At 41.5% G+C, this 16,187-nt stretch overlaps 1 protein-coding gene across 1 annotated transcript in view; it reads left to right on the top strand.

The window, feature by feature from the left end:
• Positions 1-1,931: 1,931 nt before the first annotated feature.
• Positions 1,932-16,187, top strand: part of THBS2 (thrombospondin 2) — a 32,667-nt gene continuing 18,411 nt past the window's right edge. The window contains exons 1-12 of the mRNA XM_005518572.3: positions 1,932-2,018; positions 3,101-3,175; positions 4,030-4,586; positions 6,047-6,131; positions 10,517-10,710; positions 11,511-11,651; positions 11,879-11,975; positions 12,691-12,861; positions 13,694-13,870; positions 14,598-14,771; positions 15,211-15,338; positions 15,442-15,594. Of these exons, the coding sequence (XP_005518629.2) occupies positions 2,012-2,018; positions 3,101-3,175; positions 4,030-4,586; positions 6,047-6,131; positions 10,517-10,710; positions 11,511-11,651; positions 11,879-11,975; positions 12,691-12,861; positions 13,694-13,870; positions 14,598-14,771; positions 15,211-15,338; positions 15,442-15,594 (1,959 nt within the window). The 5' untranslated portion in view covers positions 1,932-2,011. The remainder of the gene's footprint in view (positions 2,019-3,100; positions 3,176-4,029; positions 4,587-6,046; positions 6,132-10,516; positions 10,711-11,510; positions 11,652-11,878; positions 11,976-12,690; positions 12,862-13,693; positions 13,871-14,597; positions 14,772-15,210; positions 15,339-15,441; positions 15,595-16,187) is intronic.

Here is a 16,187-nt window from a genome sequence, read left to right as displayed (position 1 = left end):
ATCCTATATATAAACCATTCAGCTCAAAACAATATGCTATCAATCCTTCATTCCTACAACATTCACAGAGATGGAAAGATTTACTATGAGGCAGCTGGTTAAAAGGTGTCACAAAAAAAATGTCTCTATTGTTATTTATTGACTTAAAAATTTCTGTTGTAATAATGCTTTCCATACAAATGTACAAATAATTCATGAAACTGTCTCAGAGATACCTTCTTGGTCTCTTAAACACTTTGCTGCATTCTCTTCTCCAGCTATAATTCCAGAGCAGCTTCCTGATGAGAGTTATCCCAGCACAGTTCAGTCTAGTGGAAAACACACCATACAGCTACATATATAGATATAAAGACTAAGTCTTAATATAGCAGGGAGAATGAGTAAACCCACTAGAATTTGAGGTTTTGTGAACATCATTAGCTATTTTTTAAAATTCTTGAGGTTTTGCAAAACTGAAAACCAAATGTCTTAGGAAGACAAAAAAGCCCTCTCCCTCCTATCTTGGCTCATTCTCCTGGACCCTGTGAGAAAGGGGAAGGCTCCTTGGCTCCTGCTACCCTGCAAGGCCAAGACCAGCCAAGTTGGAAGGAGCTTCCATGGCAAAAGGAAAGGGAGCAATGCTTGCATTGGCATTTTCTGCTGTAGTGACAGATTGAGCTTTTTGAAGTCTTCAGAGCTCTGAAGTATCAACACCTTTTTCTACTGGAATTTCAAATTGTGATGGGCAAAGTTAAAGACTTCCTGTGCTGGTTTTTTGGGGGCAGGGAACTATTTTTTTTTTTTTTTTTTTTGTTAAGATTTGTGGACTTTGTCCACCTATGCATTTGACAGGGATACATTTCTTGGATTCTGTGGAAAATTGAGCCAAACCCATGCCTCCTCACACCAGCTGCAGGATTTTCACAGATATTCTGCAACCCCAGTTCAGGACTCAGCAGCTAAGATCGTGGTCTTCTCCTTTGACTTCTGAAATATATATGCATGTCACGTCAGGTTCTGTGCGCAGACCTACTACAGGGATCCATCCTCCTGCTCCCTGTGGCGAGTGATGCTGGCTGGCTGCTCCTCAGCGTGTTGACCTTTAAAATTCAGTGGTTGTGACTGGAGTCCTTGCTTGTGGAGATAGTTCCCAGTTCTCCTAACGTGACTCGGATCAGCCTAAGAGAGAGGTTTCTCCTGTGCAGCTTTCGCTAGCCCCGAGCCAAGGCTCCCTGCCCAAGGAGGACGCCTCAGTAAGCCCTCTACGTCTTCCACGGAATGAAAGGGGATGGTCCTTCTTGTGCAGAAGAGCGGGACCGAGGTGCAGCGCTCACTTGAGGAGCTGCTGGCTGACATCCAGTGAGCACTTTGCCAGCTCACCGGGGGACGGGGCAAGTCTCGGCTTTGGGCTGCTCAACAATTTAAAAATTAAGAGGATAAAAACGAGAGAACTGAGCCCTCGAGAAGGTCGGGTTTTGCCGCGGTGGCGGCAGGAGCACCGAGCTCTCAATCAGCAAGTGTCCCCGGGAGAGCCGGGCCGGCCGGAGGGGCCCGCGGGAACCGAGCTCGGCTCGCCCCGACGCCGGGGCCCGACCGCGCTCCTGCCCCGCCGCGGGGCCTGGCGCCGCCTCCCGGGGGCCCTGCCGCCCGCGGCCCCCACACACCGATGGCGGGCTCCCCTCTCCGCCCCTCCGCGCCGCTCCGCTCCCCGGGGGGAGGCCGCAGCCGCCCTGCCCGCCCCCCGCACCGCCCCTGCACCGCCCGCCGGGGGCGGGCCCGGGCCCGCGATGGCCCCGCAGGTAGGCGAGGTGGGGAGGGGGCGGCGGGGGGTATGTCACCGCCGCGGAGGGGCGAGCCGGGGGCGCGCCCCGGCGCCGCTGATTGACAGCGGGGCCCGGCCCGCAGCCCATAAAGGCGTCGGCGCGGGGCGCGCTGCCGTGCAGGGACGTGCGAGGGCCTCGGCAGCGGCGCAGAGCGCTCCACTCCCGACCGGCGTCGCCCCGCAGAGCCCCAGCGCGCCGTCGGCTCCCCGATGCCAGGTGAGACGCGAGGCGAGGAGGCGCCGTGCCCGCCGCGAAGCCCCCTCGGGGGGCGGAGGAGGCTGTCAGCCCGCTCTCTCCCGCCGCCCGCTCGGAGCTCGCAGTGGGCAGTCGCCCCGCTGCCGACCCCGCGGGGACTCGGGGTGCGAGGTGAGGGCAGCAGCCGCGGGGCCGGCGGGCGTGAGGCACCTGCCCGCGGCAGCCCTGCCGCCGCCGCGCCCGCCGCCTCGACTGGCTCTGTCCCGCCGGGAACCGCGGGGTTCGAGAGGTGAGAGAGGCATCTTGGCGGCTGCCGATAGTTGGCTGTAGCGGTGGTACCCTGGGGATGCCAGGTAATGAGAGTTCCGTGTAGAACAAAGAAAATGTAGACGCGAAGCGCTGGCGGCATCCCTGAGTCCTTGCAGTAATGTGTGGAGTTGGCAGTGCTGAAGTTATTTGGCTGTGCCCAGAGAACTGGATTTCTACACATGCCGGAGAATGCTTCTGCTCCATTCATTGTGAGCTGAGACACATACGGAGATGCAATTATGTGGTTTATAACTGCACAGTGCTACAGGGCAAACCCAGCATCACGTTAAGAGTCACTTTATCCCAGCTATGTTTGGGTACAGAGGATTGTATATATATATAGAAGAGAGAGGAGTTTGTATCATGGCACTGAAAATGGGGCTGAAAAGTACCCCATTACTCAGAATCTTCATCTAGTTTAGATCCCATTATCCTGCAAGGATTTTTGACTGAATATTTTGCTCCAAAGTAAAGATGTGGTAGCAATAATCTTTATCTCCTGTAGTGTAATATGGTCTCTATGCCAGCTACTGAAATTTCATTTAGAAAATAATAATAATGTATATTTTCTGTATGTTTTTCTTTCTTTTTATTAAGGACATTTCCTAAAGAAGGAGCTCTAACTTTTATAATTCTCTTCCCTTCACCTGAAGTGTTACAAGGATCAGTTAAAATAAAAATTCTGATTTTATATGTATGGTTGCTGGTTTTGACTTTTCATGAAGAAAATTGCACTATTTATAGTTGATAAATATAATTTCCCTAATACCTACTACTTTTTGGTTTATTCATAGGAGTTATGCTGAAAAGGAGAGGGTTCCTGTGGCTTGCTATCTTGATATCCCTGTGGGTTTCCTCAAATGCTCAGGGTAAGTTCAGACACTTCTTAAAAGTTAGCTTCCCAAAGTTAAAAGTTGTAAGGTGTTGGCTTACCTGACTACAGTGAGCAAAGTAATCATAAAGGATTTTCTTTAGAAGTGCCTGCGGTATTTTTGGTAGATATACCTTGCCAGTGCTAAATGAAGATTTCTCAATATATCCCAAAATTGCTTTCTTTACAAGTTATTGATTAAAATGTATATAATCCCAGAAATAATTGATGTTAAAAGTGTAGGGAAATAGACATGCACAGACCAAATATGACTAGAATATGATTTGGCACAGTGCCAGACCCTCATTTATTTATGATTTTTTGGTTGCAGTCTTTAAAAACCAAATCTCTTTTTTTCTCAGTCATTGTGTAGGCACACGGATTCTCATTTGATTTTCTATTATCTGGTAATCAAAATATAGCAATTGCCTCAAATTCCTTATCCATTCATATATTAATTAATATATTTAATGAAATATTTAATGAATAAATTGCTACATGCATCCATGTGTAAGCATATACATGGCCTACAGCATATATATATGTACAAGTATGTACTATTCAGTGCTATAAAATATGAAGCCATCTGTATAAAAGTATAATCAAAAGTATTTGTATGCCCAGAAGGAGAGAATTGCCATGTAAATGAAAATGTCAGGTAGAACATATGATTCACTTGCCTGCTTGTAGGAACAGCTCCATTTGTGGAAGAGGGGAAAGTATTGGGTTTACCCTGCTGGTCCCTAATGTCTGTCATACAAGTGTTAAATGTGGTTACTAAGTATACTGTACAGAGCTGTTTCTTGCAAGACTTTTGGTAGACACATTGTCACACAGTGTTAACTTTTTCAGATGGTGACAAGGAAGAGGAGACTACCTTTGATTTACTTCAAGTCAGTAACATAAACCGAAAGACAATTGGAGCAAAGGTGTTCCGGGGCCCAGACCCCACTGTGCCAGCATATCGTTTCATTCGGTTTGACCATATACCTCCATGTAAACCGGAGAAACTAAAAAAGATCGTAAAACTAATACGGCAGAATGAGGGCTTTATCCTTTCAGCCACCCTGAGGCAGGACAGGCAGTCTAGAGGCACTGTCCTTGCTTTAGAGGGTCCTGGCATCAGTGAGAGGCAGTTTGAGATCATTTCCAATGGCCGGGCCAACACCCTGGACCTTATCTATTGGGTGGATGGCTTCCAGAATGTGATTTCCCTGGAAGATGTGGACCTTGCTGACTCACAGTGGAAGAACCTCACCGTGCAGATAACAGGGGAGAACTACAACCTCTATGTTGGCTGTGACCTTATTGACAGCTTCATCCTGGAGGAGCCTTTCTATGAGCAGCTGAAAGCAGAGAGCAGCAGGCTGTACGTGGCGAAAGGGTCCACTCGGGAGAATCATTTCAGGGTAGGTGACTTGCAGGAGCTTAGGTCTCCGGTGTGGTAAGAAGGTAACTGCAAGTAGTTTGGGAAGCTGCAGTAGGCGCAGTTTTGTTGTCCCAGTGCCTCTTGGTTTTGATGGATTCATGGGTGTTACCAAGCAGAGTGTGCTTTTATTAATTGCTGATATGTGTGATTTTGGGAGTCTTGAAAGCAAAGGCAAAGTGAAGTCTAAATCCAGAAAAAGTGTGCAAAACCAATTTTTTGCTTTCCTATGCAACCATCCCTTTTCTCTTCCAGATGTAACACTTCTAGAGATGTTGCATTTTTGTGGTGATTTGTAGAATTTTTTCCAAATTTCTTGGAGAACTGTTTTTACATTGAAATATATCTATTCAAATCATGAGATTATTTTTATTTTTTTTGAAAGAAAAAGAAAAAATGAATTTTTAATGGGGCTGAAGCATGTGATATTGGTCCATCCTGTAACAGAACGTCCTGTTTTGCTGTTTCAAATATTTTTTTCAGTTTAAATTTTAAAAGAGGAAAAAATTGAAAAAATAAATGGAATAAAAAGTTTTGATCAGTCCTGTAAATTAGATTGTTTTTCTTTTTGAGGAAAACATTTGAGATGAAGCAATTATAATCTTTCTGTTTTTCTATCAAATGGAAATGACCTTTTGCCTCACATGATCTAGTGATGTGACCTGGCCCAACTGCTTTAAGGATGGCTTCTTTTCAGTCAGAAAAAAGCTGAAGTCAGACTTGAACTCATGGCTCCAAAAAGTTCAAAAAAGCCCTTTCTTTCTCATCATGTTGTGCCATCAAGTTTTCAGCCAGAGCCTGACATGCTGGAGTTTGGCTCCATGGGATGACTAGTTTTGGCAGGGACTTCAGAAGTTCTTGCCCACAGCCTCTCCATTCCTGCCTCCCTGACTAAGTTACTCCATCAGTAGTGCTCATGCAACTGGTTCTGAAGCTGTATCGAAAAGTGGCTCACTGAAAAAATCTGAGTTTTAATTATTTTTTTTTCTTTGAGGGTTTTTGTTGGTTTTTTTCCCCAAGTGAACTAGATACCAGTCTGGTTTCAGAGTGTTATCTCAGAGCAGTGTCAGCACCATTGAGGAGGCAGTGAACTATGGTGCATGGGAATGACTGGCTAAGGATGGAAGTGTGATGGTGCAGGAAGGTTGGCTTTGACCCTATGACAAATCTAAAGTTCACTATGGAAATGGAGATTTGAGCTTGTAGAAGATTAATATCTTTTACTATGACATGTTTCAGAACACAGCTAGCTTTGTGCCTTATAATACTGAAACTGTATATAGCAAAGGTGAAACCACTTTTTTTTCTGTGTGTCAGATTTAATGCCTTGTATTTGCTTATGTCTGAATCCAGTCAGTAGCATGTCATTGAGACAGATCAGTTATTACTTGCTCAAAAATTGATCTTACTGTTTTTAATTGCTTTTTAAAATTATTATTACAGGGACTTTTGCAAAATATTCAGTTAGTCTTTGATACTTCAATAGAGGATGTTCTGCGTAAGAAAGGATGCCAGAGAAGCCAGTCAAGTAAGGCTTTTGTTATCTTATTAATACTGTTCAGTTGAATCTGAAAATTAGTAATGTCAACTGTGAAATATGATCCTAAAACCATGTGACAGATCCCTTTGAAAAGGAGAATGAGTTGCTTTTTGGTGGTAATGGGAACTTATATGTTTATATGATGCAATTTCTACTCTCTAGCCTGTTATTTTAGTTCAGTTACTAAGCTTATAACTCTGAGCTTTTTAGTTTTTAAGTTAGGGAAAAAAGTATTGAGCAATAAATTAGTAGAAATGGAAGGAAAAAAGCATGTGTAGGAAAATATATATTTTGTTATAAGAGTTTTCTGCAATTCTTTGCACACAAGACAGGTAGTGTTGGTTCTGAATTCTGCTGCTGCTGTCAATGGGCCCACGAACTAGTCTGCCATTCTTAAAGACACTGAATTCCTTGGCAGTACCTTCGACTGAAAGAGGCTTTGGGTTTGACTCCCAAAGTGTTGTTAATCAAAACAACCTCAGGAAAATAAGAAATCAAAGGAAGAGATATGGAAGACATGTATGCTATGGGCTGACGTGTTCTTGCTAGTCCAGTTCATGCTTACCCTGCCAGGAGGGGAGCACTCTGTGTAGGACTGTAATGGATTCCCCATAAAAGAAGTAGGATTATTTGTCAAATATGTGCTAAGGTTTTGTACTCAAGCTCATAGGAGGTGCTGACTGTTTTACTTCCCAGTGCTTGTAGCTGACAAGAGCTGAGTCAAGAATCAGAGCCAGCTCAGTCTGTCAGAGGAATGTTGCACCACTTGTGCACAAGTCAGGACTTCAGGGTTTTGTTTGAGACTCCTGCTATTTGAAATGCCATTATTTCTGTTACTTTGCTAAAATGTGTGACAGAGAAAATCAGTTAAGCAGATTGAACTCTTGTTTTTTTCTTCTTGTTAATGCAAAACCCAGAAATTAAACCATAGAAGATCCTGACTTCTTCAAAGGAGTACTAAATGTTTTGAAATATCACCAAGTAAAAAAGCTTGTTACTGTACCTCTACTATGAAGAGGAAACCAATGGGAGCCTGAAGGAATAATTGAATTCTTCATGCTAACACAAACCTTAAGAGGAATTCTTGTACAGCTATAAGCTGCTGATAACCAACAAATAATATTTTCTTAATGTATTTTTATCATATCTGTCAATTGCCAAATTTTAGGTTCTATAAATTATACAGATTTGGAGTTTTTGTTTTATCCTTCCTCAGAATTATTTAGCAAATTATTCAATTCACAGTATTTTTGCTTTTACCTTGCAATACCAAGAAAACACTACAAGATGGAGATTTCTTGTGCAGTAACAGAAAGGAACTAATATCACAGTGATGCCATCAAAATTACTTGAGAGGTTTTCTTATGTTCATGTCAGATTCTGAAATTGCCAGCTTAATCACATACTCATGGAATGGGTTGGGTTGAAAAAGACCACAGGGCATCATCAGTGTAGCCTCCCTGATCAAGTAGGGTCATCCAAGAGCACATGGCACAGGTTTGTGTCCAGATGATTCTTGAATATCTCCAGTGAGGGAGACTCCACAGTCTCTCTGGGCAACTGTTCCAATGCTTGGTCACCCACACAGGAAAGAAGTTCTTCCTCTTACTCAGGTGTAACTTCTTGTGCATCAGTTTCTGCCAATTGCCTCTTGTCCTATTGCTTGGCACCACTGAGCTCCATCCTCTTGAGATATTTATACACCTTGATGAGGTCCCTCCTCATCAAGTTTGTCTCTCTTTGAGGCTGAACATGCCCAGCTCCCTCAGCCTTTCCTCCTAAGAGGAAGAAACCAATCTCTTAACTTTGTAGTCTATGGCTGGACCCAATCCAGGAGCTCCATATCTTTCTTGTACTGAGGAGCCTAGAACTGGACACAGCACTCCAGGTGTGGTTGAGGATAAGGAGAGGGGCAGAATGGTTCTTCTCTGCCCATCTCTCCAGCCTGTTGAGGTCCTTCTGAAGGTCTGCACAGCCCTCTGGGGTATTGGTCACTCCTCCCAGCTTTGTCATCAGTGCACTAGCTGAGGAGGTATCTGCCCCTCCATCCAAGTCACTCATGGATGGTTTAAACACTACTGGGCCCAGTATTGAAACTTGGAGGATGCTCCTAATGACAACTACCACAGTTGAAAAGCCATGAATTATGCTACTGACCACAAGATATTTTCCCATTTTGATGCCTCACTTGTTCAACTGAAGCACAGGCATTTAGATGACATTAATTTTAATGGAATTAATGTCCCATGACAGCAAGGCTGATGTTACTGATGAAGTTCCCTCAGCCCTAAGGACACAAAAGGAGACAGGACTAGGTTTTCCCAATGTATCTTTAAGCCTAATATGGGAATGTGACATAGGTGAAATGCTGGCTTGGGAATGCTGTTTGGTTGAGGGTAGAAAAGTATGTCTGTAGTGTGGTGGCTGCAAATCCTTTGGGCAGGATTTAGGGAAGGAAAGATGACAGAAACACACCTAAATAGACACATCAATAAAATCCCTTCTTGAGTTATCTCAACAGAATGATATTTGCATATTTGAGAGGAGGATGCACATTTTGCTTTTCTGGTTGCTCATTTTAATCATCTGGTCCTTAGGAAATTAGCAGGAAGCCAGCAGCAGAGAACTGATTTCCCAGTGATCCCCAGGCTCTTCTTTCAGTCACTGCCAAGTACCAGTAGGATGTGAGGATTTAGTTCTTCTAACATAGTTTTGGTTTATGTTTCCTGCTGAGATTGCAACTTTATTAATGTCCTCAGAATGTTCCGGTCAAGGCACACTCCATGTTGGCTTGAGAAATATGAAATTAATGATCTGAGAAGTGCTGTGGGGGGATCTGAGAAATCTAGTGTTTCAATGTGGTAGGAAAATTGCATTCTTTCCAGGGAATCAAAAAGTGGCTGAAATAAACTGTTACGACACAGAGAGTTCTGATCTGCTGTGTGGTTTTCTCCCATCCTGTAAATGAAGCTGGACAATTGCTTCAACTTTGGAAGACTGTGAACAATTTTTTATAGACCTTGGCTAGTGTCAGATGTTTCATAGCTAATTTAAAAGCACATCAAGCCAATAATTTTAAGTTTGGTTGAGAAGTAATCACTTAATGTCATATTGTGGATTGGTTCTTTGGTCTTTTACTTTTAGCCTTCCAAATGAAGGAATACTTAGCTCCTGATTCCATTTCCTTTTAAACTTATGTATAACACTTTACATTGTATGGTAAAGCATGGAATTATGCTCTTAACATTTCTGAAGCTTTGCCACCTTCAGTGATTTGTCAACACTGAATGGTATTGGAGTTTTGATGCATATGTTTTATGGCACATGTTCTGTGCTGATTTCTTCTTTTTAAAGTGCTATATCCTTTGCTTGTCTTTTCTCTTCGGCAACCTTGAGCAATTCCAACATCACTAAGTCTGGTAAATAAGTCTTTATTAAGAGATAAAGAAGTATGGCTTGCTGTATAGCTGATACAAACTTTGAGTTTATCATGAAGTCTTTAGAGAAAGCATCCATGGAATCCATGACTTCTACCTGATGGAGATTTAAATGCTTAACAGAACATAGACTGTTTCATTATCTATGTGCTTTATTTATTAATTAAAATCATACTTGCTGTTATGTTATTTTTCAAGAATTTACTGCATACAGGGATGTATTTTAAAATTATATTAGAACATGTTCAGTTCTCCCTGTCTAGTGAATGCAAAATTCTGTTTTAATTCCAGTCTGCCTTTTGGACGAGTGTTTGGAGTGAGAAATCTAATAATTTGTCTGATTTTAGCTTGACCTCCATTTCACTTCAGAATGAAACTATTTTTATAACAGCTCCTCTGAGCTTAACACTGGGCAGTGAAATATAGAGCAGCCCAAAGTCTGGCATACATTGCATAATGGTCCAAATTGATCCAGCTGTGGAATTTATGGACAGAACAAGGACAACAACTTTCTGCAAGGAAACTCTTTGTCCTGCCTTTTTCTCTGCCTTGAGGAAATGTGATAGGTCATGAAAAAATCTGAAACCTTTTATGTCTGAGTGGATGAAATAGGTTTGCTTTTTTGATACTGTGTTCTTTTGTTAGCCTTCTTCATAAATTAATGTGTTGCAGTGCCAACAATTTTAAAGTGAGTGCCATGTGAAACACAGCTTGGCTCTTAATTTTGAAAAGGGAAAATCTGTAATTGGAACCAGCTGACATCTAACCCCTCTTTTATTCATGGGTATAATAAGCATATAATAAGCATGAAGCTGTGCCAAAATAGATGTGTTTAAACTCTACCCATGGGTGCCAATCTGTGATTTCAGCAGGAATCTGTAGTCTGTGGAAGAGCTTTGTATATGCTGCTCTTCTCTTTCATTCTCTTGCTACCAGCTGAAGTGAACACCATCAATGAGAGCACTGAAATCCTTCACTTGAGCCCTGCTGTCGCAACTGAGTATGTGGGTGAGAAACCAGAGAAGGCTGAGTTCTGTGACCGCTCCTGTGAAGAGCTGGGATCAATGTTCACAGAGCTCACTGGCCTGCGCATCGTGGTGAACAACTTGGCTGATAACCTCCAAAAAGTGGTAAGTACCTGCAAGTCTGGAGAGCTGACTGAGGTCTGCTGTGCAGTTCTTTATTCCTTATTTTATGATGGGGCATTTAATAGAGATTTCTGTATTACATATGAGCACCTGCTAGTATGTCTACATAATGTAAAGATTTTTTTTTTTAATGTAAAGATTCTTTTCTTTGAGACTTTAAGAATTTGGTAGTTCTTGAGTGTAACAAGGCTTGCTTAATCAAGGCTTGGATTTCAGACTTGGCTTAAAGGAGCACACACACACATGCCCTTATGCACAGGGAAAATCCTTCTAAAGCTTTGGAAATTGAAAGCTAGCAATCCCAACCTTGCTTGTGTACTGTTAAAGCCTTATTACCATGTCTACACCATTTATGAATACATCAGTAAGTGGCTACATGGGGTACCTAAAAACAAATGTATGGGATTTTCATTGTTGAACTATTATGGTGATATTTTGCTGATGTCTGCCTCGCTTCTTATTCTGAATCAGCTAATTATTTCTGAAGGGATTAGTATATGTGTCAGGACTAAAATCTTCTCACCTAAAGATGAGCTGTGGTAGAGGAAAGCAAAGTGACTAAGAACAAATCTCCCTTAGTATTGTGTGACTGTTTGTATCCCATTGCTAGAAGAATTGCTATGCAGGACTGCAGTACTTAAGACCATCTTCCTTATGTATATAAATATGTAAAAATAAATTTTTTGATGAAAAAATTAAGTCCAGTCATATTTCAGTTTTGTCTATTTACAACAGTTTGCTTATGAAATATACGATTTGTTTTCATTAACTTCATCTTCTAGTCTGAAGAGAACCAAATTATGTGGGAACTGATTGGGCCTAACAAAACACTGAAGAACCAACCAGTTTGCTGGCAGGATGGCCGCGTCTTTGCAGATAATGAAAGCTGGATTGTGGATAGCTGCACGAAGTGCGTTTGCCGGGTAAGGTTTTGGAAATGCTCTTTTCTGCAGAAATGGAATTCCAACTCAACTGTCCACATCAGCAGACTACTTAGAGCTTGGCTGGACTTAATGAAGTTTATAAAAAGTTGTCTCCTGTCCATGATAGAACAAATCAAAACATTTCCATGCAAGAACCTTCCCCAGATGCCCACCTTTATTTACCTCTCTGTGACCATAAATCAGTAAATTGATTTTTTTGCCTTTAGGATTCCAAAATTGTGTGCAATCAGATCACCTGCCCAGCAGTCTCCTGTGCTGATCCAGCTTTTGTTGAAGGTGAATGCTGTCCAGTCTGCTCTCACTGTGAGTATTTAGGAGGAGAAAGATGGTCTTTGGCATTATTTAAAATCACTACTAGTGGTTTTGAAAGCTCAAAAGAAGGAAGATGTCAAGGCAGCTAAGATCAAATATAGAACTTGTATGTATACAAAGATCATACAAAGTAACTTGGGTGCTTGAAGTTACCCTCTGAAGGACTTGGTCTGTCTTCATTGATTATATTGCCTGCTTAGAACTAGGATGATAACCTGCTTAGCTATGGGCATAAAATGTTAAAAGCATGCTTCTCCCCAGTCATGTTTTGCATTTTTTTGCCCATTCAGAGCATAGGGTGTATTCTTACAATGTGCTTTTGTTCATGTTCACCATTATGTAGCTTTCAAAGGTGGGGCCACATCTCATCATATTGACCTATATTCTCAAACCAAAGGCATTTTGGACTCAGGTTTTGGCTCGGTCCATTATACAGATAAGATGTTCTTCCTTCAAAGATCAGTGCATCATGCAAACATGCTGCACACAAGTTCATGAAGATCCAGGATTGTTATCTGAACTAACCTCTCATTATATTACACCACAATTCTGTAACATCAGTGGCAGCTTGGGAAAGCAAAATTAGAAAAGGAGAGATATAAATGTTAAAGTACATATTCTGCAGAAAAAGAGAAGAGAATATCCTCTAAATAGGATAATAGAGCAACTTTCAAAGTTAAGCACTTTCTTATCTTTTCCTCTGCAGCTGATGACAGTGAGGAGGGTTGGTCACCATGGTCAGACTGGACAAAGTGCTCAGTTACCTGTGGCTCTGGGACACAGATGCGAGGAAGGTCGTGTGATGTCACCAGGAGTGCTTGTACAGGCCCACACATCCAAACAAGGATGTGCAGCTTTAAGAAATGCGACCATCGCAGTAAGTAATACATTTCTTCCTTTTTAAAAGCTTCTTTGGACATCTCAAAGCAAAACCAAGTTTAGTCAGGACAGTATGTGCTTGAGAAATCCTATATGAACAATTAAAGTAGCTGTCACTAGATTCTTTGCCAGTTTTCCCCTTTCAGGTATTCCTCCCTTTCCTGACAGTTTAATAGGTATGTACATTCTGGGCTCAGCTACGTTAAAAAAAAGAAAAAGAAAAGATTGTGACTGATCCTTTCATTAACATTATGAGCTGGAGTCTTTTGTTTGAACTCAGTTTGGAGACAACACTTTGTAAACATGATATGCAATGTTCTGTTTACATCTGCCACTCATTGATTGTTGGGCCATTCCATTAACTTAGCTGTGTTTAGGAGCACAGTAATCATGGAAGAATTCTGCAAAATATCAAACTGCTTTTATATTTAAGGCACTTACAAGGATGATATTCCAGAAGAGTAGTTAATGCTACTGCAGGTACCTGTGATATCCAGGCTAACATAGTACCTAAGGCAATATGTAGCAGATGAGACTTGTAGATGTCCAAATGTGCATTTTGAACAAGTGTTTGTTTCATTGGAAAACTTTATTTTTAAGTAAAATGTCTGATGTAATTGTTAGTCATACATTGGTTACCGAAATTCCTAAGAAAGTTGTTCTTGGGCACCTGAGCTGGCATGCTGGGCTTTGTAAGTGAAATGGTGGGAAAGAGATGGGACATTCATCAGATGCGCTGGGGGGCTCATTAGAAGACTAACCACACAAGTGACTTTGTATTACTGCTGCAGGTGGGCTGTTTGCTTGAATTTTGCTCTTTTCTCTGGCAGTACGTCAGGATGGTGGCTGGAGTCATTGGTCTCCCTGGTCTTCCTGTTCAGTTACCTGTGGAGTGGGAAATATCACCCGCATCCGCCTCTGCAATTCTCCTATTCCTCAGATGGGTGGGAAAAACTGTGTGGGGAATGGGCGTGAAACGGAGAAGTGTGAGAAGGTTCCATGTCCAGGTATGTCTGTGGTCTTGAATCAAAAGTGACCCAATAATATTCCAGCTGAATTCCTTCTCTTTGTTCAGATCTAAATGGCAGTGAATTTCTGTGATGAAAAATACAATTTTATTTTATGAGTGGAATAATACACAAGGGTGTTTTGGAAATGAAGAGAACAGTGCAATCAGACGTTTTGTAAACTTTCCAAGTTATAATTTGGCTTTAAATATTAAGAGTTTGAGAAATTTCCATGTTAGTGGTATATCTCTCCTTATCGAAAATAAACACTTCCTTTTTAAAAGGAAGCTGTCTCTTTACTTATTAGGAGTAGACATAGAATCCCCCAGTAGTCAGATTTCTTTGATATTTGTGCATGCATTTTTTACGTATTCGACACAATTAATTGCTATCGCAATTCTTTATTAGTCTACACTTTTAATCTTTTTTAGAGACCTTTCATTCCATACACTTTCACTTTCATTTCATTTTTTTTCTCTTTGCATATTCAGTGGGCATGGCATGCTGTTTTGAATTATTGGCCAAAAAATGCCTATGAAGCAGTTGGGTATTTTTCACTTGTTTGTTTTTGAAATATTGCTATCTCAGTGCAAACATCTGCCGTCATCTTCCTATGTACATAGTGAGAAACTCTCCCTAGTCAAGGATCTGATGAAGGGTTGTTGTCATTGGCGCCAGATGTCCTCACTTCACTGCCTGTGATTCTCTGCTCTTTTGCATATCTTAGTGAATGGCCAGTGGGGTCCTTGGTCTCCGTGGTCTGCCTGCACTGTTACCTGTGGAGGAGGAATTCGTGAGAGGTCTCGCCTCTGTAACAGTCCAGAGCCACAGTATGGAGGAAAGCCGTGTGTGGGAGACACCAAGCAACATGATATGTGCAATAAGAAGGATTGCCCAATTGGTTGGTATTCATTCTTTATTCGGGCTGAGTAATTATCACTGTCACCTCTTTAATGAGTAGTTATGAAGTGACACTACAGGAATCTGCTAATTATACCTTTGGTTCAGTAGATAACATTTAACTATTTTGAGTGCTGTTTAGTGGGATTTTATATATATTTGTGATACTAGCTTTCTTGAACAAGTATGCCTTTCTTAAGTAGGGATTGAATATGCTACAATGTATTCCACTGGATGTAGCCATCTGTAATTTTTTCATATTAAATCAACAGTATTTAGTCTTATATGCACTTAATAAGCCTCACTTTAGGGGTTTTATAAGTGTCTGTTGCATCAAGTGTGATTTAAAGTAATGATCAGAGAATACTTCTTTCTGAAATTAAGTTTTACATGCCTTTTATGCTCCTTACCTAATTTTCAGTTTTGTGTGTCTTTGCCAGATGGGTGTTTGTCAAATCCTTGCTTTCCTGGAGCAGAATGCAACAGTTACCCGGATGGGTCTTGGTCATGTGGGGCATGCCCAGCTGGATACCTTGGCAATGGTACTGTCTGTGAAGATCTTGATGAGGTATTTGCTTTGTTTCCATTAAAATCAGGAAATCACCATGAAAAAATTCATTATTTGGGAATTAGACAGACATCTAATTGGTTTCTCCTTTCTTTTGCTGCAGTGTATAGCTGTGTCAGATGTTTGCTTTAAAGTGAATCAGGTCCATCGCTGTGTGAACACAAATCCAGGTTTCCACTGCTTGCCATGTCCTCCACGCTATAAAGGAAGTCAGCCCTATGGAGTAGGGCTTGAAGTTGCCAAGACAGAGAAGCAAGTAAGTAATATTGAAGGAAATTTGATGGCTTTAAGTGATTCCCATCTGAAATATCTTTGAATGGTGGTGTAAGATAAACTTAGGTACCAAACCAAAATAGCCTGAAATAAATAATTGTAATTTCAGAGTATTTTTGAGTAACAAAACACTGAATTTGGGATTGGCTTTTTTAAGGGTTTGATTTTCTTTAGGCATGTGCACAGTTACACCAAATGAGCCTAAAATTCCAGGAGCAAATATTTCCCTGCTTTGCAGTCCTTTGTCTGAGGTTAACATACCTGTTCTGGAGAGTGGAAATTGAGGAATTAGGATTTTATTTTCTTTTTTAATAAATATGACGCTGTTAATGTCAGTGTTATCAGACATATGTCTGAAGTTCTCACTCCCTAAATTCTATTGGGCCACAGCTTATCAGCGAAGGACAGCAGGAAGTAGAAGTGAGGCTGAAGACAACAGTTTCCTAGAAAATACAAAAATGTTAAAGTGGAAATCATGGTTTGCCTTCTCTGTTGCTGTTGAATCAATCTGTGGTTAGCTCAGCTTGTGAATTCTACACGTGAACCATCTGTGTAGGATTCTCAAATACTGACAGT

The sequence above is a fragment of the Pseudopodoces humilis genome, chromosome 3 (assembly GCF_049639895.1).
Source record: "Pseudopodoces humilis isolate 2021_Gansu_Grassland_sample_001 chromosome 3, ASM4963989v1, whole genome shotgun sequence".
Classification (NCBI taxonomy): Eukaryota; Metazoa; Chordata; class Aves; order Passeriformes; family Paridae; genus Pseudopodoces; species Pseudopodoces humilis.
Note: the sequence above shows the minus strand (reverse complement) of the source record. Positions and strands in the feature narration are given on the sequence as shown.